Here is a 25,338-nt window from a genome sequence, read left to right on the forward strand (position 1 = left end):
GAGTGGTGAGTTCCATATATATTTTGGGTATTAACCCTTTATCTGATGTATGGTTTGCAAATATTTTATAGGCTGCCTTTCATCCTATTCATTGTTTCTTTTGCTGTGCAGAAGCTTTTTTTGTTGGATGTACTTACTTCCTTTTGCTTTTCTCACTTGGGCCTTTGACATCATTGCCAAAACTCATTCCATAAACCAACATCAAGGAGCAATCCTGAGAAAGAAGAAAAAAGCTGGGAGAATCACACATCCTGATTTCAAACTCTATTACAAAGCTATAGTAGTCAAAACAGTATGATACTGGCATTAAAAACAGACAGATGAACCAATGGACCTAGAAGTAAGCTCATGTACATACAGTCAACTAGTATTTGACAAGGGAGCAGAGAATATCAATGGGGAAAACATAGTCTCTTCAATAAATGGTGTTGGGAAAACTGGACATTCACATTTTAAAAGAAGGAAATTAGATCCCTTTCTTACACCACTCACAACAATGAACCTGAAATGCATGAAAGACTTAAATATAAGACCTGAAACAGTAAAACTCCAAGAAGAACACATAAAGAAAATGTCCTTTTATCCAATTGTGATCATCTCCAACTCAGGGATGTGACTTCCCCCCATTCCAGCCCCGCAACACTGAAAGACACATCTGGCCTCTTTTCACTGCTTCCACATTGTTGGGGAAAGGCTGCCTGCAAGTCAGCCTCAAGGAGAAATTGTCATCATCCTTTTTATGTACTGAGGCAGAATCTCAGTTAGTTGAGCCCCTGTCAAGTTGTAAAGGCTGACATTTGCTAAAGTGAAGTGAGAGGAGCCTGAAACTGGGCGATTCAAATCCTGGCTTCATCTTTGCTTGACTCCACTACTCTGAGCCGCTGTTTATTCTGCAAAGAAAGGGATACTCCTAGCAGTCTACCTTTCACATTTGTTGTGAAAATTATAAATAAATAAAATAAGTTCTTCTCACACATAGACGGGCACATAATAGACACTCAATAAAGGGTATCTATATATTTTTTTTTTAACACTTGCAATAGCAATTGTACCTGTCTGCCTATCAAGAAGTTAGGAGGCAGTGCCGGACACATATTATTGGTCAGGAATTTAGTGACTCGTGTGTATCTTCTTCACAGACAGTTTCTGCCTAACTTAGCAAGTTTACAGGTGAGAAATGCTGTAGATGAGATGTCTTTAAAACCTGGGCACCGTTTGCATTCTGGAGCCCCAAGAGGTTCACACTGAATTGAACATGATGCTAATAATGTGTCATTCTTTTTTTTTTTTTTTTTTTGTCTTTTGTCTTTTTGTTGTTGTTGTTGCTATTTCTTGGGCCGCTCCCGCGGCATATGGAGGTTCCCAGGCTAGGGGTCGAATCGGAGCTGCAGCCACCGGCCTACGCCAGAGCCACAGCAACGCGGGATCCGAGCCGCGTCTGCAACCTACACCACAGCTCACGGCAACGCCGGATCCTTAACCCACTGAGCAAGGGCAGGGACCGAACCCGCAACCTCATGGTTCCTAGTCGGATTCGTTAACCACTGCGCCACGACGGGAACTCCATAATGTGTCATTCTTAATACCTGGTGGGGGAGCTTACACTCGGGTTAACTGAGACTTTATTTTCAAAGGAGAATCAGGGGACAGAGAGATGTACTGTCAGAGCTCCAGGGCCCTCATTCAAGTCGTGCATAGATACACCAAAGCCTGGAGACATCAAGTGTCCCTCTTCTTCCTAGGGTTTTAAAGATCCTGTGTACCGAACAAGACGGAAGTACTTTGCTGACATTGCCTACAACTATCGACAGTAAGTTTACTTGTGGGGGGTTGGGGGTCGGGAGCAGACCCAGCCTTGCCTGCCTCTCCCTTGCCCAAGGTTGGGAAATACCATCATCTTAGAGAATCCTTACCTGTGTGTGCGTGTTGTGCATATGTGCGCATGCGCGCGCATCCACATATGTGTTTAAACCCTCCCTTCAATAACACACATTAAAGAATTGCCGCTAGACAAAACAAATTATCCACTGCGCCAGGGCCCAGCTCTCTTCCCAGCTTTGTTGTGTAATTATGCAGTGATGTCTGAAGTAACTCTAAAAGGCCTTAAATAAAACAGCCTCTGGTCATGAAACCGGGAAGAAGGAAAAAGAGAATCGTTTACATTCAAGTAGGAGTGGCTGCTTTACTGGACCAGTGACTCACTAGAGCCAAGCCTCCAGGTTCTGCTTTTATCTGATCTGACCCAGATGCAAAGGGCAATTTTAGGAAGAGTTACCATTTTTCTCTCTGGGGTTCTCCGCTCCTCCTCTACCAAATGTGATCCAAAGGAACAAGCAAATATCAAATATGTTATTTAAAGGGACGAGAACTGTTTTGCTACTCTGAGTCCTCAGGAAGCACAGAAATACTTCTACCTTGAGAAACTTAGGGGACCTGAGCTCCGTTTCTGAGCTTAGGGTGGGACAGAAGACGGGCATGAGAACAAACCGTCAAGATATTCAGAACCCCAAGCTGCTGGTACTTGCATGGCTGGAGAGAGTCCAGGGGAGGTAAAGGAGAAGCTAAGGCTCTGGACACCCAGTAAAGACCTACCTTCCAAAGGGAAGGACTTCCGGAGAAAATGAGAAAACGCCCTTCTCTGAGTGACTCCTAGCAATGGGAGGACCCAGAACAGTGCTGACCTTAGTCAGATCCAGGCCCCCCTGGACCTTGGTTTGTGGCGAGCAGGAGACACAGAGGAAGATGGCCTCTCTCCTCCATCCCCACGGTGGCCCCAGTGCAGTCAGGTGGACACCATCCATCCAGGGACTGACAAGCGTCCTCTTCAGACAGTCAGTTATAACGGGTCGCATTCATGAGCCCCTCGCTCTACCTTGGGCTTCACTAAATGCTTCGTTCGTGTTATTTCCTTCCGTCTTAATCCCAATTCCCCATTTTTCAGGTGGGAAAACTAAAGCTTAACATGGTTCAGTCACCTGCCAAAGTCATAGGATTTGTAGGTGGCGTGGTCTGGTGTTGCCCTCAGGCTTGTTGAACTGCAGAGGCATTCTCAACCAGTTCCCGGAGTGTCTGGGGACCTGTCTTCTCCATATAAGCCAGGAGCTGCTCATGAGCTAAACTCACTCCTTCTTGGGATTTGAGGTGAGAAACTAGTCCCCCTCAAGCTCTTTTCCATAGAAATGTTTCAGCTGATGGAGAAGTGTGGAATTGGTGGAATGCCTCACTATTCTGGATGGTCATCAGATACGTTAAAGCAGTTCTGGAAAATTATCTGTAGATGGCTGGTACTGCGAGGAATACCAGAGGTCTTTTCCACCTTGTATAGATGAATCCCAGATGGTTAAGGGGTGTACGTAAGGTCATGACTCATTAGGGACTGAACTTGTCTTCCAATTCAAAGCCTATTTCTGACCTCAGCTCACTCTTTTGAGCTTCTGATGCTATTTACTATCCCTTCCTTCTTTGCAGTTGTCTTTTCGCTTGGTGTCTGGTACAGTTGACTCTCATTATTTGAGGATGACTTGCTTAAATTTATTTGAGACCCTCTCCCTTCCCCAAGCTTGGGGGCACTTTCTCACTTGTTCCCAGACATGCTCAGAGCAGGGAAGGACTGGAGTCCCCCTCATGCATAAGCTGAGGTCTAATAAGGCAACACTGCCTACTTGGTGCCGCTTCTTGACTGTCAACAAGTGTTCTTTTTGCAGTCTCTTTCGAGCCACGTTTGTTGAATTTTGGGGTTCTTTTTATTGGTAATTTTGCTGTTTAAAATGGCCCTCCGGTGGATCTCTGAAGCACTGTCTGGTGTTCCCAAGTGCAGCATGGCTCTGACGTACCTAATGGAGAACATGGGTGATAATGCACTTCCTTTGGGCCTGAGCTGCAGTGCTATTGGCTGTGGGTTCAGTGGGAATGAATCAACCATCTATATTCAACAGGGTATCTTTAGGCAGAAGCACACACAAGGAAGGCTCGGTACTATGAGTTGCAAAGAGTCTGTATTTTGCTAAGGAGAACGATTTCGTGTTCACTCACTCAGAGATCATGGTAACTTCGTGGACCAGAACTGCTGCAAATAAGGAGAATCGAGTCTATTCCACTCCCTGCTGGTTTCCCTCTTCCTTTCTGAGGCGTCTTCTCAATCTCCTCCAGCCTCTTTCCTCCTACCCAGAAACTGTGATGCCTTTCAGGACTCACCTTTGGCCTTCTTCCTCGGGCTCTGCCATCCTTCCTACCAAAGGTCCCACTTTCCAATCTTGAGCACCTACCCACTCATCATCCCACATGGGGATCAAACTCCTGCCTATTGAGTCATAGCATCACGGGATCTGTTGATAAAAGGTGCCTACTGTGTTCTAGGACCCAACGCCAAGAGCTAGACCAGCAGAGTCCATGTCCTCTGAGGGATTGTGGAGAAAGACAGGCAATGACAAAAAGGACAGTAAATGCAATAAGTATTACTAAAATCAAAATGTGGGTGTCATGAGGCTGTATCATTAGAATTTGAATGCAGACTGGGGGAATAGGCTGGGAAGAAGCAACAGACTGAGAATTGAAGACTGAGCAAGAGTTTACCAACGAAGAGAATGTGGATCATGAATGAGAGGGTGGGTTTGGCTAGAAACAGGACTTTTGTTTTGAGCTGTGTGTGTTTTGGGGCCAGAGCTCATTACTCTAGACAGTAGGGAAGCAGTTCAACCCTGCTACTCTTAGCCACCCCCTTCTCTGCCCATCCCCATGCCATGCTCTGACTCTCCTCCCTAAGAATATTTAACAGCAGTCTTAACATATGAGGTTGGAGAGGCACTGACAAATTGCTGTTGTATTTGGGGGGCACCAAATTATTTGTCTTGGTAATAATTACATGTGTGGGGGCTTGGGGTAAAATAAAACTGAAAAAGGAAAGTTATACCAGGTTCTGGAGTACCTTGAATGCCATGTTTGGTAAGTGGAATAATTCAAAACAGGGTCTTCTCCTTAACACATTTTTTTTTTAAAAAAAAAAGAAGGATCCCAATGGCTTTAATGGTAACTCATTTTGGGCCAAATGGATAGTCTTCACAAAATATCATCATGTATTTTACTTAATGAGATCATGGTTTGATAAAAATAATTGACAATATATTCAAAGACTGAGGATCTTGAAGAACTTCAGGTCTCTTGGTGGAAAGAGAAGATGGAAGAAAATGTGCCAAGGGTAATAATTCCTAAGTAGACCATGGAAATTGGTGTGTGTGTGTGTGTGTGTGTGTGTGTGTGTGTGTAAAACCAAATTCTGAAGAATTTACTATGTCTAGGCAGCATTTTACACATTGATGATCACTGCAACATCATAAGGTAGGTTTGATTATCCTTGTTTAGAATATATGTATGATATATATTATCATATGTGTATGATGTATATTATCAGAGAGTGACAGGAACTTGCCCCAGGTCTCCCACTGCCTGGAAGCTGCAAGAGTCACCACTCAGATTCTAGTCTCCTGCCCCTGGGCCATCGATGTCTAAGTTGGGATGAGCTGCTCCGGCAGCTATGTAAAGCCCACAGCCTCCCTCCCCAGACTGTAAGGCTGAGTGCTGACTGGCTGAATCTGCGGGGCAGCTGAGGCAGAACCTCAGACAGGTGTGTGTAGGTGAGAGGAGGGCTCCACAGGGAAGCCTCACCTCCTTGGGTCTTTAGTCACATGGCATCTTCTCAGCCAGGTCTTCTCCAGTGTCCCACGTAAGATCAAAACCGCAGCCTAACGTTCCCCATACGTTGCCCTTCTTTTCCTCCCTCACGCTTACCATCTAACAGAATTGTGCAGCTTTTCTGCCCCCTCCCCCCACTAAAAACATAGGCTCCAAGAGGGCAGGGATGTTTCTTTTTTATGCAGTAAAAATGCTTAACAGGAGATCTAGTTTCCTAGCCGATGTATGAGCATACTGTACAGTAACAGTGACTGTTGACACAGTATTGTCCATCCAACCTCTAGAAAGGAATCATCTAGCATAACTGAAACTTTATACCTGCTGAATCACACCCTTATGTCTCCCCCCCCCCCGCCTCTGGAACTTCCATTCAATTCTGCTTCTGTGTCCTTGATTCTTTTACAAACCTCATGTAAGTGGAATCACACACTACCTGTCCTTCTGTAACTGGCTTATTTCACTTAGTAGAATATCCTCATTCATGTCTTTGCATGTGGCAGGAGTTCCTCCTTTTTACTGCTGAATAACACTCCATTGCAAAGGACTTTTGACAGTTTTGTTCAGGGCTGCATTGCCAGAGCACTGTGCGTGTTTAATAAATATTTGTTAAGTGAGTGAATGCATGGATCTAAGAGACCGCAAGTTAGTGAAGATGAAAAGTACTAAGTCAGAGATGGAGCTGGGCGTTGTGTCTGGAACCACTTGGAAGGCAGCTGCAGCAGCTTTTGATTGTTCCTGGGGTGAGGGGTGGGCTTTAAACTTTTATGTAAGTATACACTAATGGATTATAGGAATTTGTATTTTTCAGCTGCAAGTCAGCTCAAACAAAAAGTGGGGATTTTATAGACTCCAATAAGTGAAAAGTGGAGTAGTTGCAGCACAGGTGGCTTGGGACCCAGCATCACATTCTCTCTCCCTCCTGACTCTGGTGTCCCCAGTAGTGGCCTTACTCTCAGGAACTGGCCTCATGTCTCTTGGAGATGAGCCCAGCACTGCCAACCCACCAGAGGTTCTGTCTTTTTTCAACAGAATCATCAAAAGTTCTCTCTCTGAGTCTCATTGGCTCAGATTAGGACATGGGCCCATCTCTCAGCCAGTTATTGTGGCCAAGGAAGTGAGGCACTCGAATTGGCCAGGCCTGGTCATGTGCCCATCTCTGAAGGCAGGAAGGTGGCATCTCCCCATACCTGAACCTCCAGACTCAGAAGAGAGAAGGGTGCTTTACTGAAAGAACCAGAATGAATACTGAACCCCTGGCAGAGCGAATGTCAACCAGGGGGACGTCTGGGTGCCCAGAATATTATTCTCCTGAAAATTTGTTGCAGAAATAGCAAATACCTTTCTCTTCAGAACAGGAATCCATTGTAATGGTAATTACCAATTATCCAGTGGTATTATTTGTCAGCACCAGTGTTAGGTACTTTATACATAGCCTTTCACTTAACTCTCCTCCACACCCTCCAGTGTTACTTGTTATTAGCATAAGGGCTATACAGACTAAGTTCAGAGAGGTTCACTAAGTTGCCCAAAGCCATTCAGCGAGGCAGTGGTAGAGTGAAGCAGTGAACCCATCTCTGTCAGTTTCCAAAGCCTCTTTTTTTTTTTTTTTTGCCTTTTCTAGGGCCACTCCCGCGGCATATGGAGGCTCCCAGGCTAGGGGTCTAATTGGAGCTGTAGCCGCCGGCCTACACCAGAGCCAAGCAATGCGGGATCTGAGCCATGTCTGTGACCTACACCACAGCTCTCAGCAACACCGGATCGTTAACCCACTGAGCAAGGCCAGGGATCGAACCTGCAACCTCATGGTTCCTAGTCGGATTTGTTAACCAGAGCCACGATGAGAACTCTGAGCCTCTTCTTTTCTTGCATCAGCCCTTCGTCCTGAACCAGTGGTGCATCTCTAGGCAAGGGCTGTCCTGACCATCTTTTCACAGTCCCTACACCATCACAGAAGCTTCTAAGCTTGTCTTGCTTTCAGTTCTTCAGCAAAAAATTGGTCTTTTTCCCCCGATCCCTGCCCATCTTTTCGTGGAACATAACAATGACTTTGCCTTAATGTCCTTGGAAGAGCTACAACTCTGAAAGGGCAAGAGGGACCTAGTTCCCTGAGGTCCTGAAGATGATCCATGATTCTAAGGTAAACAGCCTCGCCCTGTCCCAGACACTGTGTACCCTGTTAGGAAACAGGCCTGCAGCCCAGAGAGCGGTCACTGGTCTTTGAACTCAGGCTCTGTTTGCTTTTCATTTGTTTTTGCTGTTCAGAACACAGCTCCCTCTTAGATGGTTTTCAAAAGGAACTTTCGATGGTTTTCAAAAGGAACTTTCGAACTAATGACTCTCAGATTATAGCGTGTCACCTGAGAGCTTATTAGGATCTAGATGCTTCGGCTCTCCCCCCCACCCCCCGCCCCGACAGGTTCAAGATCTGGGGGCAGGTCCAACACATGTACTTTAACAAGCTGCCCGTAGTTTTGTTCTGCCATAGCCGGAGATGCCAGGTAAATGGATCTGGATCTTAGACCTACCATGCATTTAAATACCTTTATAACTTCTTAAGGGCAGAGACATCAAATCCAGCAAGTACATGCCCACTAAACAAGGGATTTGAAACTCATGGTGCACATAGGAAATGCACTTTAGCCCATAGTTAGAAGTGCTTTCATTGACAACACAAAACTCTGTATTGTTTTATTTGAACTTGGATGCCTTTGTTTAGAAAGGGGATGCATTCTTCACTTTTCCCAGCCCCCACCCTCCTCTAATCTATACCTGCTACTTGACATATTTATGTTACAGGCCCTTGAAGGTAAGTGAATTCCCATACTGGGTAAAGAATAGGAAATAGGAGAGCAGAAAAGCCAAGTGAGGAGTTCCTGTGGTGGAGCAGTGGGTTAAGAATCCCACTGCAGCGGCTTGGGTCACTGCAGAGGTGTGGGTTCAATCCCTAGCCTGGGAACTTCCATATGCTGCAGGTCTGGCCATGAAAGAAAGGTAAGAAAGAGAGAGAGAGAGAGAAAGAAAAGAAAAGCCAAGTGATTTTCCAAAATGAGAGGAATTCCCTGGTGCTCTGAGTGAGGTGAGAGCTTGTATTCTTGCTTAACCACATCACGTGACTCCTATACCAAGAAGTGGAATTTTCCTCTTTCGCATAACTTATGAAATCCACTGTTGTCTGGGGCTGGTGGCTCTCAGACTCTGGCCCCATCTCCTGCGGAGGCTCCTTCACCCTCTCGTCTGCACGGACCCTGCCGCAGACAAGTGTTTCCTGTCTGTATCCTAGTGGGCAGCCCATCCCCCGAGTGGAGTACACAGAGGAAGAGAAGAAAACGTGGGGGACGGTGTTCAAGAACCTGAAGTCCTTGTATCAAACCCACGCCTGCTACGAGTACAATCACATTTTCCCACTTCTGGAAAAGTACTGTGGTTTCTGCGAAGATAATATTCCCCAGCTGGAAGAAGTTTCTCAGTTTCTGCAGTGTGAGTCCACATCTGGGTCAAAAGGTTGAGGGCCGGGGGGGCAGGGGGGGGGCACAGGGTAAAGGGAAGAAAGTAAATTGAGGCCAAGGTGCGCGTGAGTGCGTTTGTGCTGATGCAGGAAGACGGATTCTCCCAGGAAAACCAGAATTTCACTGTTTCACTGCTGGGCTCTGCCTCCCCTCAGGCCCCCACGGTTAGTCTACCGCCATCCAAGAAAAGGCATTAGCTGTGGATTTTGCCATTTCCATGATCCTGAAAAGTACTTTATTTTTTATTTTTTTTATGTTTTGTCTTTTTGCCATTTCTTGGGCCGCTCCCGTGGCATATGGAGGTTCCCAGGCTAGGGGTCGAATCGGAGCTGTAGCTGCCAGCCTACGCCACAGCCACAGCAATGCGGGATCCGAGCCACGTCTGCAACCTACACCACAGGTCATGGCAACACCAGATCCTTAAGCCACTGAGCAAGTCCAGGGATTGAACCTGCAACCTCATGGTTCCTAGTCAGATTCGTTAACCACTGAGCCACAACGGAAACTCCTGAAAAGTACTTTATTTTTTATACTCAAAGCCCAAAGTGACTAACAAGTCTGGGTTCTCCCTGCAGCTCCTGCTGTGCTACGAGCTGGCTGCAGGGTGTGTTTGTGTAAGAAATGTGCTGTTTGTGCCAAGAGACCTGAGGTCTGAGTCTGTGCACCTGGTACGAATCTTGTCTTGACCCTCTCTAGTTGGGAGAACCAACTGCAGTTTTGCCATCTGTCAAGTGGGGACTGTTAGCCTTTTAGCCTTTCTCATAGGGCAATTCTGAGAAAGAAATAAGATACTGAACGTGAAAGCAAAGTGCTACACACTGTGAATGGTAGGGACTCATTAAACTGGGGCAGAACTGGAACCAGAGTAACTCAGTGGCTAAAAAAATTACATGATTGGGTTGACCCGCCCATCATTTCCAGGGGAAATAAGTGTTTTCCTTTCTCCCAAGAGGTGTTAATTCAGCAAAACCAAAATAAACAGTCAACTAATGCCTATTCAGCATCTACTGTGTGCCCGGTAAGATGAGGGGAAGTGGGGAGACAGATCACGGGCTTATATAAGTGGCGTGTTCTGTGCCTCTGAACTCTGCCGAGATGACATGGACAGCTCAGGGGCAAGAAGCCAGGGAGGGACGTGGTATCGGGATAGACTGGGCTGGGGACCTTCTGAATTCCTTCCGTCTTGACTTCTCAGATAAAGAGAGGAACAGCAGCCCAAGCAGAATGAACTTCAGCTTGAAGGTCTAGGGCATATTAAGTGGAGGGACAAGGGGGTCTTAAAAACATTCTTTTGCTAATTCCCCACGTGGCTATGGCCAACAAGGAGAAGAAAAAACAGTAATACTAGCAGTTGGGGAGGTATAGAGTAGTGATTAAGGAAACAGACTCTAAAGCCAGACTGCTGGTAGCTTTGACCTTGGGCAAGAGCCTTAACGTCTGTATGTCTCAGCTCCCCCGCCTGTAAAATAGAGATAATTAAGAGCATCTACTTCCTAGCATTATGATGCAGATTAATTCGTTTATGCAAAGTGCTTAGAACTGGGTCTCACAAATATGGTGTCATCTTAGCTGTTATTATCATGGTCACTGCCATTACTCTTCTCCTCCCAAGTTTGAAACAAATGGAGAGACATATAGGAATCAGAGAGGGGCGATCAAATTTATTACTGATAAAAGCTCCTTAGAACAGGTGGTATAGATGTGTAGCCAAAACGGGCTTCTTAAGATTTTACCCCTGGCCTAGGTAAACTTGCTTACCCACTCACTGGCACAGCGTAGTCCATCGCCTGGTCAAGAGCAGACCGGGCTGTGCTCCTGTCTGGGCAGCAAAGAAAGACCAAGGGCAGGAAGGGTCCAGTTGAGAATGTTCCTTTCCTCGTCTCAAATGCTGCAACGGGAGAAGTCACTGTTGCTCGTGGCTTGTACTGTGTGAACCATGTGAGAAGCTAGCAGTGCTCCCTTCATACTCTTCCCTCCTGGGCGGCGGCGTGAAAATTCCCTCCCCACTCTGAAAACGTGAGAAGGAGGGAAGCAGGGTTCCACCCTGACAAACAATAACGAAAGCTACATTCATCAGCGGTTTCCCATGGCCGGGACTCTGCGCTACGTACGTTATATTGATTAGCTCTTCTGATTCTCCTACGAAGTACCTGTCCCATTTTGCACATGACGACACTGAAGCCCAGGGAAGTGAATTGACTCAAATTGCCCGGCGAGCAAGTCCTGGGGCTTGGATTTGAAGCCAGATTACCTGGCCTCAGCATCCAGGCTCCCGGGCCCTTGAGGGTAGCACTGCCCTGCCTCAGGGTCCGCAGGCCCCGCAGGCCCTCTGCCATGGGCTCTGAGCTTTTTCTCCTTTGCTTCCAGCTTGCACCGGTTTCCGCCTCCGACCTGTGGCCGGCCTGCTTTCGTCTCGGGATTTCCTGGGTGGCCTGGCTTTCCGAGTCTTCCACTGCACTCAGTACATCAGACACGCGTCCAAGCCCATGTATACACCTGAACCGTGAGTACTGTCGTCCTGCTACCAGCCGCCCGCCACAGCGAGCACTGTCGCTCCCTGCTCCGGGAACAAGGCTTGGGTTCATTGTGGGCTGGTCCACAGCACCAGTTGCCTGGACTGTTTGATGACAGCACGGTGAGAGAAATTCATCTCGCCTGGGGATTTGCCCGGTCCAAATAGATGGTACTGAATGGAGATTGAGGCATCTTGTGGATCAAAGGTTCAGATCTCCTCTGAATGAAAGAATGAGCGGTCACGTTCCAATCCCCAAGAGACTGTAGAAGTCAGCGCTAAGGAGCGTCCAGTGGGAACAGGAGCAAGGGATGGCCAGGCCAGCCCCCCACCTCCTGAATCCGCACCTAGATGACTCCGCTGTCTCTCGGCCTGGATCGGGCTCGGCCGGAGTAGAGGAGGACTGGGCAGGTGCTTCTTACCTTTGCACTTAGATCTCTTAGCCAGACAGCACTTAAGCAACTTCTAGAAAAAGTCAGCAGGACATCCCAAATGATCTTTCCCTGCCCGCAAAGTTCATTCCAATAAATAAAAAAAAAAAGGCCTGTTCTTCATAACCTGGCACATCAAGTGTTCAATAAATGCAGGTTTTCTTCTCTGCCCAATGGCTGCCCCTCCGGAAAAAGAGAGAAGCGTCATCATTATTACCACCATCACCGTCGTTATTGTTATTATTTAGTTCCCAAGAGGAGTGACTGAGCGTGTTTTATCTGCCCAGCATGTCAACACCAAGGAGAGGATTTGGGATGGGAGGTGTTTGTGAGCCACAGTTTGCTCTGGGGCCTGGATAATGTCCCTAAGGACACTGGCTCTTGGTTCTGCATCCTGCTGGGCATACGCCTAAGACCCCTTGGCTGCTGTGCTCTGCCCCGTCCTTACTTCTCCCTCCCCTTCTTCCTCTTCTCTTGTACCTTGTCACGACCGACCCAGGCTCGACACAGCACTTATTCTTAGGCATAAGGTTATAAGAAGGCAAGAGTTGCTTTCTCTCTCCCCACCCATTCTCTGCACAGAAAGCCTGAGTCTGCATGGCTTACACCCTCCTCCCCTCTAAGCTCTGTGCTTTCTGTTTTTCAGTGACATCTGCCATGAGCTGTTGGGACATGTACCCTTGTTTTCAGATCGCAGCTTTGCCCAGTTTTCCCAGGTGAGGAACTGATCTCTTGAGCCTTCTAGTTGTCGGGCTGAGACCTGGATTGCTCAAGTAAATTCAGTCTGTGGAGGGGGTCCTCCTGTCGTCTGCAAGGCTGGAAACCAGGTACGGTTCTGTGATCCCATCATAGATGGGTATGTGGTCTCGTGGAGCTGGCTAATTATTCATCTCAGGGACCACAGAATGGAACTGGGAACCAGTCATCCTCTGGACTGTATGTGTTACCCACTCAGCTATTCTCACGTGTGTAGTTTTAAGAGCTTCTTCATCCCTGGTTACTTCTGATCCCCACGCAGAAGCAACCGTACCTTCTTTCAAGTTCTCCCAGCCGCTTTCCCCTTCTCTTTAGGGCCTTTGGCACTTTCTACCTTGCCAGGCAGTCCTTTTTGTATGTGCTTTAATTGAGATGGCATTTGCTAAGAATCCAGTGCCAACAGCCTGACTCAGAGTTGGCAAAAAATTACAAGCCAGTTGCCTTGCCACCGTCATCAGAGCAACAGGCTAGCCTTTGTTTCATCTATCACAGTGGTGAGTGGGCTCAGACATGCTTTTTTGGATGAGTGAAAAAATCCTACTAACTCTCTCCTGGCACTGAGAGGCCGTCCCAAACCACAGGTGGGTAGCTGAGATCGGGGGAGAGCTGAATGATGCAGCTGTGTGGCCTGAGGCAAGTTGCCAGGCCACTCTGTGCCTCAGTCACCACAGCTGTGGATCAATCACACAAAGACCTTTCGGATAGGCTTCTTCCTCACGAGGAGGAATGAGGCTCAAAGGGATGCCCCATGAGCTCAGACTGGGCCAAGGATGAATTTCTGAGTGATGGGACTGTGTGTGAATTTCATAAGCATTTTCCCTCGGCTGAAAGAAATAACTTCCTTCCATTCTTCAATGAAGAGTGAACCAAACAGAAAGCAGAAGAAGTGTCACCCTAGGCTGAGGCTGTTGCTGACCAGCTGACCTTCAGAAGTGTGGTTCCCACTGCTAAGATGTCATTGATTGCTGGGGATAGCTTTAAAACCAGGGTGTGTTCCTATGACCAAAGAAAAATCAGTTTTCTTCCTTGGGGAATAGGAAACTTTTTATTCTTAAAACCAGAAGTTATCCTGTCCGGTCAGGGGCTAAGTGGCCATCCCCCCTCAAGCCATTTCCATTCGGGGGATCCCCACAGAGGAGTGGATCATTACCTGAGTCCTGTAGACAGAAGCTACTGGGTCCTCAGTGTTCATGGTCCCAGCTTGGACCTGGACAGTTCCAAGGCAGGGAATCATTTTGAAAGTTCCCCCAGCACATTCCTTTTTGATCTAAACGCAGAACTTGCGTCTCACCGGAGTTCGGGATGGCGTGAGGATAGAGCACGTTGGGCCCCTTGTTTTAGGCAAGGTCTGGGCTCACGAAGAATGGTGACAATGAGAACAGGCACCATGTCAACCTTGGACCTATTGACGACTTTTGTTAGACTCAGGCTGGTGGCGTGTTTGGCGCAGGCTGGATGGAGCAGAGATGGGGAAGGGGCAGGAGAGTGGAGCCAGGCTAAGTCACTGTTGGCATTTTCTCAGCACGTACTGGGCTTGTCCAGGGAAGGATACAGAGAGGAAGACCAGGTAGCCTCTTGCTTCAAAGTGGGCCTGGTCCTTAATCCTCCTCTCTCTCTGTGCTGCTGCCGTTTGTTACCTCACCCAGTCTCATGGCTTTAAGTACCGTCTCTACTCTGATGATGAACACATGCTTATCTGCAGCCCACACTTCAGTCCTCAGACTCAGACGTACTCATCCAACCACCTGCTCCACATCTCCGCTTGGAGGTCCACTAGGCATCTCCACTCCTCCCATCCCAAACTGGACTCCCAATTCTCCCACTGAAACCGTCTCCTCCCACAGCTCGCCCTGTATCAGTTAGTTCTTGGCGATTCTGTCTGTGCAGTTGCTCAAACCTAAAGCAGAATCGACAGCTCTCTGGCAGAGCCCACACTCAATCTTTCATAAAATTCTATGTGTTTTACCTTCAAATTATGTGTGGATTCTTGCCCATTGCCCATCACGACCGCTGCGACTTTGTCTCCTCTCTCACTTCTCACGCTGGTGACTGCAGTAGCCTCCTAACTAGTCTTTCTCTATCCTTGACCCCGCAGTCAATGCTCACACAGCAGCCAGAGTGATTCCTTAATGACACACATCCCATCTCGCTACCCCCGCGCAAAGCCACACCATGGCTCCCCATTTCACCGAGAGGAAAATCCTAAGCCCTAAAGTAGCCAAAAAGGTCCTTTGTGATTGAGCTCCAGAACCCTCTGTGATAGCACCTGCCACCCCCACACCTTACTCTGCTCTAATCACAGTGTTGTCCTTCCTTATTTGAACCAACTGACCTTGCCCTTCCTTCAAGAGATTTTTTTCACCAGCTGTACACCTGGTCTACACAGTACCTTCCCTCATAAGTCGGCAGAGTCAACGACCTCACTTCCATCAGATATCACTTTCTCACCCCTTATTCTGAACCCTTATTTACAAATCACCCCATCCTGCTTTCCTGGGACTCGGGATTCCCCTGCCCCTTTCTCTTTTTGTTTCTTCTTTCTTAAAGAACTTATCACCTTCGAATATATCTATGTATATGCTTATTATTTACTGTCCGTCTGTACCCACCATTCACAAGGTCAAGGGTCTTTATCAATTTGGTACACCGCCTGCCACATAGAAGGCATTCAACAACTATTTTTGAAATGAATTAATATAGTAGGACTGTGCAAATACTTCTGGAATGAATTAATGCATATAGTAGGTTAATTCATATATGCATCATATGCATTCATATATGCATATATGTGTATATTACACTCTGTCCAGCATAAGGCTGGGTCAGTGCTATAAAAGAGACAGAGACCACTAGGGGAATTCTGCATTTGGAGCTATGATGAGACGCGGTCCATGAAATCTCAGACTCTCCAGCTAGGTATATACTTGGACAGATGTTATGCCCGTCTCTGCAAGTCTCCTGTCATGTCTTCAAGGTACATGATTAAGTCTCATCTAGTGCTCCAGGAAAGCTCCACTTGAACTCTGCAAGAATAATCACTGAGTGGAAGTCAAAAGACGAAGCTTTAGACACAACCTACTGTGTGACCTTGAACAGGTCATCTCTTCTCTCTGGTTTTCTCATTTGCAAAGTGAACATGAGGGACCAAGTGATGGAGGAGGCTTCTCCCAGTCCAGAGCTCTGTGATTCTCTGAAGCGTGGCCAAGGAAGACTTGACAAAACGATCAGAGTCTACCTGGGCCTTTCTGAAGGCATCTAACCACCTATCCCCTTCCTTGTGGTCAAGTACAAGGCTAGAGCTGAGGGTAAAAGTTGAAGATGGGCAGACTCCAGCTGTGCCAGTGACTCTTTCTTTCTCATTACAGGAAATCGGCCTCGCCTCTCTGGGGGCACCTGACGAGTATATTGAGAAACTTGCAACAGTAAGTTCCCTCTCTCCCTGGTGGATAGTAGAAGCACCTCAGGTCTTTGAAGCTTTGCTCCTTCCCTGAAAGCCAGGTCGGTTTAGGGGGAAAAAAATCAGGATGCCCTGGGTTACATCCGCACAAGTGACATTTCACATTTGGACTTCTTCTTAATGGTTTGAGTTTTGAAATCAACAGCATGCAGATGTTTACATGTGATTTTAAACACACGGTCTTGAAAACACCAACAGGCTGTAATGATAGCCGCTGAGAATCCCTTTCGTGTGTGGGAAGTAGTCTGGATTCACAGTTTGGAAGAGGGAGTGGAAAATGTACGCTCTGCCTTTGCTCTGGAGCCGGCGTCAGGACCCTTCCTTTCTCAGACGCAAGGTTGCTCTTCCCTCTAAGCCAGCACTTCCTTCTTCCCGGTGGATGTGGTGACCTTTACACATTGAAGCAACGGAGGCAGCAGCTCCGCACAGCAGCTTTCCTTCCTGCAGACCCCTTTCCAACCTGAGTGCATCCTTCCCCGCTCTGAGCCGCAGTCCTTATAATGTGGTCAGCCTGGAAGATGACGAAGAAAACCCTTTGACTAGGGGTCAGACCTAGAAACCCCTAGAACTAGGGGTTGCAAATGAATGCAAATAGATGGTTAAGATGTATCCATTTAGAAGTTCATGACTTCAATGTATCAGAAGGCCCCAAACCCCAGATTCTTTCACATTGACCAGCTTCTCTGAGACCCTGGCAAGTGGTTTTTGCTTCCTCGTATCTAAAAATGGGTACAATTGTTTATATTCTGCCCATCTCAAAAGCATATCACAAGGATCTTGAGGGTCTAAAGAGTTAAATTTGTGTGAACATGAGTTTTTGAACATCCGATGCTGTAGTGAAGCAAAAAGCAACTTTGAAGGAGGCCGCAGAGCTTGGCAGACTCTCTCACTTATAAGCAAAAAATAAACTCAAATTCAGAGCATCATGTTACCTGCTGTCACAGTGATAAAAGTACTCATCACTGACCTAACTTCTGAAAAAAAAGTTCTTAATATTGATATACCGAGCTGGGAACAGTCTTGGGGTCCTTGCTCTGCCTTTGAATTGCTGTGTCACTGTAAACACGTTGCTTGACCTCTCTGGGCGAAAGGTTTCTCATCTGCACTTGAGGAGGTCACACTGACTAAGTTTGGACAGCCTTCCCATGTTTCCCATTCTCCAGGGCAATCAACAGACTTAAGCAGAAACACACCCCTAATTGTCTAAGCCTGTGACTCTCTCCAGACGCCAACTGGGCCTTGGCTTTCTCTCGGTCCTATTCAGTAGGGTGATGCCAGAATTTCAAGACCATATTTCCCATGCCAGTTATCTAGGACATGGTGGACCGGGAGCTATTGGGAAAAAAAAAAAAAAAAAAAAAAAAAAAAAGGACTTGGTTATTGGAGAGGCTAAAGGCAGTGAGTAACAGGGTTGTAACACCGATTGCTGGATGGTGGGGATGTTGAATAATAACCTCCAAACTGAGAAGGAGCTTTGAGGCCAAAAAGAGGAGCTGGCAACTCCGTGAAATCCAATTGTGACGTTTACTGTGGGTGACACACCCGCGGGCAGGGTTGGGTGCACCATGACCCAGAGGATGCACAGACACACTTTGCCACAAAAAGGGTACAAGAGATTTTGAAAGGGCCAAAGCTAAAGGCAGAGTCTGACTGCTGAAGGAGAAGCATGGCCAAGTGGAACCAGGACTCTTTCCTTACTCCCCCCGGGGGTGGTCTCATGACCGTTATTCCTTGAGGGCCATTGACCATCTACGTCAGAAAAATGCTTGTATCGGATGAGGCTTTATATCGTTTTTATATCAGATGAAGGCAAGGGCAAACGTCAGTGGGGAACTTACCTGGTCAGAGCGCGCTCCCTGTGAGGAATGCTAGTCAGTCATGCAGCAAAGAGAGGGGTTAGGACCGCGGGCCTAAGAGGGAGCTGACAAAATGGAGTCAGTGTGGTTCGGCCGCACAGGTGATGGGATGGCCCTCGCTGATTCTGTTATGGCCCAATTCCCTTGCCTCTCACTAGGGAGCATGACGGGATTGTCTGGAAAGCCCCACCCACGTAGGGGAGCACCTCACACCAGTCGATGCTGTGGATAAGACCACAAAAGAGGTGGAAGAGCGCCTGTCCTGGAGACAGTTGCTTGTCTTCTTGGGGGTATCCTTTGGGGTTTCCTCAATATTCCTTCACTGCTTCCCGTCACATCTTGCATTCAGCCAACTCCTGATTCAACAGGTGACTGGATAGGGTAAGACGGAGGACACAAAACCGTGACCCCAAGTCAAGCTGATTCAGGCCTACAGGCCTACATGAACTCCCACCTCGGGCAGTCCTGTCCTTGGTCCTGGGTCATCTGGTGCCTTTTCTTTCCTCGGGACGTGCTCTCAACTTGACTTTCCATTTCAGATTTACTGGTTTACTGTGGAGTTTGGGCTCTGCAAGCAAGAAGACTCCATAAAGGCATATGGTGCTGGGCTCCTGTCATCCTTTGGTGAATTACAGGTATGACCCTAGCAGGAGCCAAGGATGGATTCGAAAGCAGTGGGTAGAGCAGACCATTCTTTTATCTTTGTGCCACTGAAACCCATTTATACCCACTTTGAAATTTAACCTGGGGGCTTCTTCTCAAGTGATTGATCTCCTAGCTGCTAAGATGGACTGTGGGTGTTAGAGATAGAAATGAAAAAACAAGAAGTTCCAGTTGTGGTGCAGTGGGTTAAAGGATCTGGCTTTGCCACAGATGTGGCTCAGATTCAGTCCCTGGCCTGGGAACTTCCATATGCTGTGGGTGTGACCATTCAAAAAAGGAAATTGAACCACAGACACACAGATCTCCGGGGCTGCAGGGCCTTCTGAGCCCAAGGTTGAACTGTGTTTCAGGATTTATGCAAACACAGGCCAGAAAATGCGGTTGGCTCCCTTATGTCCATGGACTGCCTTACGTGAAAACGACCGGGGCAAATTACTCCTTTCTATCTGGACTGTTGTCTTTAGATGAGCTATGAAGGTTATCTGGTCTACGCCAAATAATTGAGTACACTGCATCTGGGCTGGGGTGTGGAAGGACTCAAGATGACATGGGAGGGGTTGCACAAGCGGCCTCTGGGATGCGGTGGGGACCATCCGCCCTGACTTGACCATGAAAACTTTCCATTTGGGGCCTGCAGTATTGCTTGTCAGGTGAGCCAAAGCTCCTCACTCTGGAACTGGAGAAGACAGCTGTCCAGGAGTACACAGTCACGGAGTTCCAGCCCGTGTACTACGTGGCCGAGAGTTTCAGTGATGCCAAGGAGAAAGTGAGGTGAGCTGGCGAGCAGGATGGGGCAGCAGCTCTTGGGACCTCCTGACGTGGTTTGGCGCCCCTGATCTGTGGGTGGTCACCCAGGAGAGGGGACTCCAGTGCCCACAGCAACAGCGTACACCACACAGGGTTATCTCCCCAGCGTCCCCCACCCCCGTCCCTTTCCCCTCTGTCGCGAGACATTCCTCCCTCATGGGGCCCCATTTCATGGCTTATTGGCTAAACACACCGACCCCTGCAGACAGCCCTGCCACCTGATCCTTGCTCAGTGCAGCCACCAAGGCCACACACTAAACTGTCCTACGTACCGCAGAGGTCCTCCTATCAAATCCGCCCCAGGACTCTTCTAACCTGCAAAGTCCCTTGTCACTTTACTCTCCCAGATGCTTGTACAACTCGCTCCCCCACTGCCAACAGGTCTTCACCCACATTTCAGCTTCTTCACGTGTCTTTCTCTAACCAGCTTATTTAAACCACCACCCAGCCCTGTCCCCACAGTACTCCTTATCCCCTTCGGGATTTCTTTTCCTCCTTAGCACTTACTCATGTCTCCAGTCGTACATGACTGAAGGCCATGAGGATAGGGATTTTGGTCCTTTCTGTTTCCTGCTCTCTCCTGCCCCTGGAACAGTGCTTGACAGATGGAAGGCACGTAGTAAGTAATTGGTGAATGCACTCGTCTCACAGGCAGTTCAGCAAGAGGCTGATGGGGGTGGTACCAGGACTCTGAGACCCTCAGCCCTCCGAGAGGATGGCCCTGCCATTAACCTGCCATTGACCAGGAGGAGTGAGGCAGGCAGAGGGTCTACTTAGACATGGCACCCATGATACCATTTTTTTTTACCACTTCTTTTTTTATATCTCATCAGGGATAGATAATAAGCATTAAGGCATATCTGTGAAGCTAGGCATGTCAGCCTTCAACACACTGGGCTTAGGTAACCAAAGGTAAAATGCTAGTGAACAAATGATCTTTGTTTTGGGAGCCTAGCCTTCTTCTATCCCCTAAAGATGCCACTGCCATTCCTGGGACCTTTTTAGGGTTATGGATTTTAGTGGATTCATGCATTGTAAGTCATTATAGTAACAGGTAAGATGCCTAATACCTATTCTGTACCAATCACTGTTCTTTTTTTTTTTTTTTTTGTCTTTTTGCTATTTTTTTGGCAGCTCCCACGGCATATGGAGGTTCCCAGGCTAGGGGTCCAGTCGGAGCTGTAGCCACCGGCCTACGCCAGAGCCACAGCAACGTGGGATCCGAGCCGAGTCTGCAACCTACACCACAGCTGACGGCAACGCCGGATTGTTAACCCACTGAGCAAGGGCAGGGACCGAACCCGCAACCTCATGGTTCCTAGTCGAATTCGTTAACCACTGCGCCATGACGGGAACTCCCCAATCACTGTTCTAAGTGCTCATTTCATCATGAATGGGGGTGCAGAAGCATAGCAAGATTGAGTAACTCCCCCAGGATCGTAGAGCCGGTAAGTGGCTAGCCTGGGGTTTGGACCCTGGTGGTGGGGCTCAGAGGCAGTACTTTTAACCGCTGTGTCACACTGGGATCACATGTGGACAGGCCCGTCTGGAGACAACTCCCTAACCCAGGAAGTTATCAGTCCCAGGCCAGCAGGGGAGACCTTTCCAGGACTTGGGCCCCTCAGGTCTTTGAAGTCCCACCTACTTTGCTAGTGTCCGGGACCCAGAAGAAGTACCCACAAAAACTCCCATAGGCTGAGAGGTGACCCACAGAGCCAAAGAAATTTCTAAAGAGCAAGGTTCCAGAGCATCTCTGGGATAGTGGTAGAGCATCCTGCCTGAAAGAAACCAACACCAACCATTTTCAGTTTCAAGATCCAAGTTCTAGCAGAGAGTTTGGTCACCCAGCCACTTCGGCCAGAGGCGGGCTGGGCCTGAGATTGACAGCCCAGCTGATGTACATCCAGTGGGCTGGAGGTAGGCTCCCCGGAGCAAAACTGATGTGCACTCTGGGAATAAGAGGAAGAGCAGACAGAGGCATGGGTCTGTATTACCTGGTTCACGTCACCTGCCAGGCTGAGAAAGCTCTTTCCAGAGAAGAAGAGAGGGCGAGAGGTACTTGCCCTTTTATTCTTCGTGCGGCCCCAGTCACGAATAAAAGACCACCCCTGACACTCACAGAGTCCTATGCTTGTTCCAGTCTTACGGAAGAATCAAGAAAGGAGGTGCAGAGGAACCCCTGCCCACGCCACGAGGGCTGTGATCGTCAGATTGCAGGACTGGAGCCCAGGCAGTCCGCCTCTGGAACTCGAGGGTCCGGCCGCTAAGGCGCACTACTCTTGCTGAACTTGGATGGCCTTCTAGCCTCCCTTAGAACTGTCTTCCCAGGGTCCTGCCCTCACCAGGAGCCACCCCAAAAACCTCCCTTGGGATGTCTTCGCATCTTTGAGGCCATGTGGGGATATCTTGTTAATTACGTGGTCTGACATCTTGCATGAGCCCCTCAGGGCGCCTTCCTCCCAGACCCGGGAGTGATGCATCTGGAAGGCAGGACCGTGGAGAGCCCAGGCCAGAGCCGGACTACCTGTGTCCTTTCCTAGCTCCACAGTGTGTAGCCAGTATGACCTATGTCCCTCAGTTTCCCCATCTATAACATGGGAATAGCAATGGTACCTTCCTCCTAAGTCTTTATGAAAATTAAGTTCGTGATGTCGGCTGCTAAGACTATAGAACAGTTAGGACTTGCTGCAGTTCTTGGTACACATGAGGCCCAATCCATGTTAAACTTCATTAATGGGGTTTTTAACTATTGAGAACTGTGCTTCTCTTTGTGATGATGGTGCAGCATCTCAGAGCTTTTTTTTTTTTTTTTTTTCTGTAACATTCTTTGGCTGGATTTTACTCTATAAGAATTTTGGCCTTACTACCTTCTGGGCTTTTATTGTAAGCCGCTTCTGACGTTTTGGAGGGAGATGGTTAAATAAGCGTGTGTGTACACACACACAGTCACACCTACCGCACAGAAAGGGTTCCCAAGAGGACCTCACTAAAACTCCACTTCACCTCTCAGCCTGGTCCCGAAGCCTCTGTTCTAGTAAGGTTTTACTGCTAATAGCTAAGTGAAATGCCACTGCAAAATCTTCGAAAATTATTTTTTTCCCCAAATTGTGTCCTCCTCTCAGATCTCTGGTTTTGGTTTCAGGAACTTTGCTGCCACAATTCCTCGGCCCTTCTCAGTTCGTTATGACCCATACACCCAAAGGATTGAGGTCTTGGACAACACCCAGCAGCTTAAGATTCTGGCTGACTCCATCAACGGTAAGTAACTTCTACCCTTTGAGGCCATTCTTCCGTAAATAGAGGGACAGTAAGAAATTTAATGAATATGTAATTATGAAGAAAAGTATCTCTGGGGAAGAGACTGATTTATTGAGAGAACGAAACGTGGCATAAAGGCCAGAATTTCCCTGAATGTCCTTTCTTCTTTGAGCTTCCTAGAGTCCACCCCGCGCCCCAGCATCGGAACAGCTTCCCATCCTGGCTACTCACTTGCTTGTTCCTCTTTCTCCTTTGCATTTTTATCCCCTTTCCTCTAAAGTGTCCACTGGATCCTGCTCTGCCTGGACCATCAGTCCCTAAGAGAGAGAGTCCATCTACTTCATTGACCATATGGTAGCTCATCTATTGGCTTTTGATTCTTCCTGAATGATGGGGCGATAATAATAGCTGCTCTTAAAACAGCACAGTGTTATTATGTTCCCTGCTGAATTCTTTCTGGCCTTCAAACTCCCCTCTAGCAACACTGACACTGACCAAATTTTAGTCCCCATTTTTTCCCCCCGGCTCCTGGCCTTTGCCCACACAGTCCTTTTTTGAAATGTCTCCTTACCAGTGCCCCCCACCCTCCCCAGTTCCTCTTTCAAGTCCTTCCCAGAGCTCTCTTCTAGGAAGCCTGGCTCAGGTGTCCCCCTAACATACTGGCCTTCCAGTAGAGCCCCCTCTCAGAGCACTTATTATATTTTTGGTAATTGTGTATTTGTTCACTCGTCTGGCTGCCCATCTAGACCTGAGTGGAGGGCCATGGCAGGTTGGCTGTAGCCTTGGCCAGCGCTGCAGGGCAACGGGAGATCCTGGAAGAGGGCAGGCGCGGTGTAACAAAACACACAAGACTCTCTCACATCCAGAAATCGGGGGGACCAGGAGGCACTCTGTTTCGCAGAACAAATGCCCCTAGGCTTTAGCCCACATGACTTTTATCAGGGAAGGTGACATAGGTTAAGGAGCAAAATCAGGTGCAGGTACTGATAAAGCTCTCTTTGTGGCTGTGCTTTTGCATGTGTGCCCAATTTGTTTACTGCAGAATTCCGCAGGTTCGGCCGTCTCCAGCATCTCCCCCTTTGTTATTTATTTGTTGCATAAGAACAGTCTTAGCACATTTTGATTGCAGAGCGTTCACCTGGTTTCCATGGATCACTCCGATTCTGCAGACCATGTCCGCAGCAGGTCTCCAAGGGGAACGGTCACATTCGGGGGGGCGGGGGTCTGTCTCCATCCTCCTGGGAACCTGTCACCCCAGCCTTCGATCACATGGGACAGGGCGACGGTGCTCTCTTCTGTAGCTCCTTCCTGCTGGCTGGGGCGACGAGTACTGGGTGGCTGGACATGGTAGGTTCCTCCTATAGAGACTGGGAAGAAAAGAAAAATAAGATTCAACAGAGGTTTGGAGTTTAGGTTGATACCGGTACTGTTGAAGGAGGAGTGCGGTTTTATCTAAGTAGGTCTTAATGTTTGATGCGGTATTAGTACCTAAATAACAGGAGCTCTCGGTCCTTATCATGTTGTCTCCTGTCTGTTGTTTTAAGAGGAGGCCTTGAAGATGTGAGGTTGAGCTGCCAGCTGATGCTGCTGTGAGACCAGCTGGTGGCATCAAGTCTGACAGGGCACATAAACCTTAAGTTTTCAGCAATAGAAAGACTAGTCTAAAATCACTCCCATCATATTTCCTAGCATCACCTTGGCTGCCTGACCCACACCTACTCTATTCTGCCTTTTCTCTCTAATGCCCGATGCAGATGCCACTGTAAATGATTTCCGTTTTTCTAGAAAGGAGAAGATGCAAGAATTTGGACTCATAAAAATCCTCACCTGAAATCTAACTGAAGGCCTGTTCTGTCCGTTTTCCCAGAGCACAGAGTGCCCCACTCCTGGTCTCCACGCTGAGCTCTGCTCAGGGGGTGCTGTGGGCCGGCAGCCACAGTGGCCCATGCTTTACCCCATGTAGAGGCTGATGGCAAGTGCCAAACTTCAGTTCACAGGGCTCCCCCATGGTCATAAATCCACCATAGTTTTGGGAGGCGTATCATCATCATCTCGTCCCACAGTGCTAGGCAGGAACATTCCTAGATCTGGCAAAGATTTCACTGATAGGCGACTCCGTGTGTTGTAATTACTAGATGAGGCCTTATGAACAGGAGCCAAAAGTCTCTGGACCACCTATCTTTCTGGTCTGCTATGGTCCAGGAAAACATTCCCACTTGTTGCATCTGCCCATATCCAGAGATCACTGACCTCATATGGAACTGTTTATCATTTTATCAGAGACTCAGTTACAAATTTGGCAATGCAAGAAATTGCAATTTTTTGAAAACAGTTAATAAAAATATAGCACTATTAGTAAAGTCATAAACAAGAGTTTAAGTTAAGAGCTTTCACCCTGTTCAGC

At 47.9% G+C, this 25,338-nt stretch overlaps 2 protein-coding genes across 10 annotated transcripts in view; one reads left to right on the forward strand and one right to left on the reverse strand.

The window, feature by feature from the left end:
- Nucleotides 1-25,338, forward strand: part of PAH (phenylalanine hydroxylase) — a 75,155-nt gene that overhangs the window by 45,432 nt on the left and 4,385 nt on the right. For both annotated transcript variants that reach the window (XM_021092656.2, XM_084957351.1), the window contains 8 exons: nucleotides 1,743-1,810; nucleotides 8,969-9,165; nucleotides 11,562-11,697; nucleotides 12,784-12,853; nucleotides 16,259-16,315; nucleotides 18,746-18,841; nucleotides 19,507-19,640; nucleotides 22,819-22,934. In XM_021092656.2, coding sequence (XP_020948315.2) covers nucleotides 1,743-1,810; nucleotides 8,969-9,165; nucleotides 11,562-11,697; nucleotides 12,784-12,853; nucleotides 16,259-16,315; nucleotides 18,746-18,841; nucleotides 19,507-19,640; nucleotides 22,819-22,934 — 874 coding nt within the window. The remainder of the gene's footprint in view (nucleotides 1-1,742; nucleotides 1,811-8,968; nucleotides 9,166-11,561; nucleotides 11,698-12,783; nucleotides 12,854-16,258; nucleotides 16,316-18,745; nucleotides 18,842-19,506; nucleotides 19,641-22,818; nucleotides 22,935-25,338) is intronic.
- Nucleotides 10,830-25,338, reverse strand: part of LOC110260784 (uncharacterized) — a 566,816-nt gene continuing 552,307 nt past the window's right edge. For 5 of the 8 annotated variants that reach the window (XR_014804181.1, XR_014804179.1, XR_014804177.1 and 2 more), the window contains one exon: nucleotides 23,008-24,301. The gene's annotated coding sequence lies outside the window, so the exon portion shown is untranslated. Of the gene's footprint in view, nucleotides 17,683-18,188; nucleotides 18,272-23,007; nucleotides 24,302-25,338 lie in introns of those variants that run through there. The other 3 variants (XR_014804184.1, XR_014804182.1, XR_014804183.1) reach the window with 2 other exon arrangements.

This window comes from Sus scrofa, chromosome 5 (assembly GCF_054392235.1).
Source record: "Sus scrofa isolate SSC_HxYL_T2T_F1_AM1 chromosome 5, Sscrofa_HxYL_maternal_Yorkshire_Landrace_v2.0, whole genome shotgun sequence".
NCBI classification, from domain to species: domain Eukaryota; kingdom Metazoa; phylum Chordata; class Mammalia; order Artiodactyla; family Suidae; genus Sus; species Sus scrofa.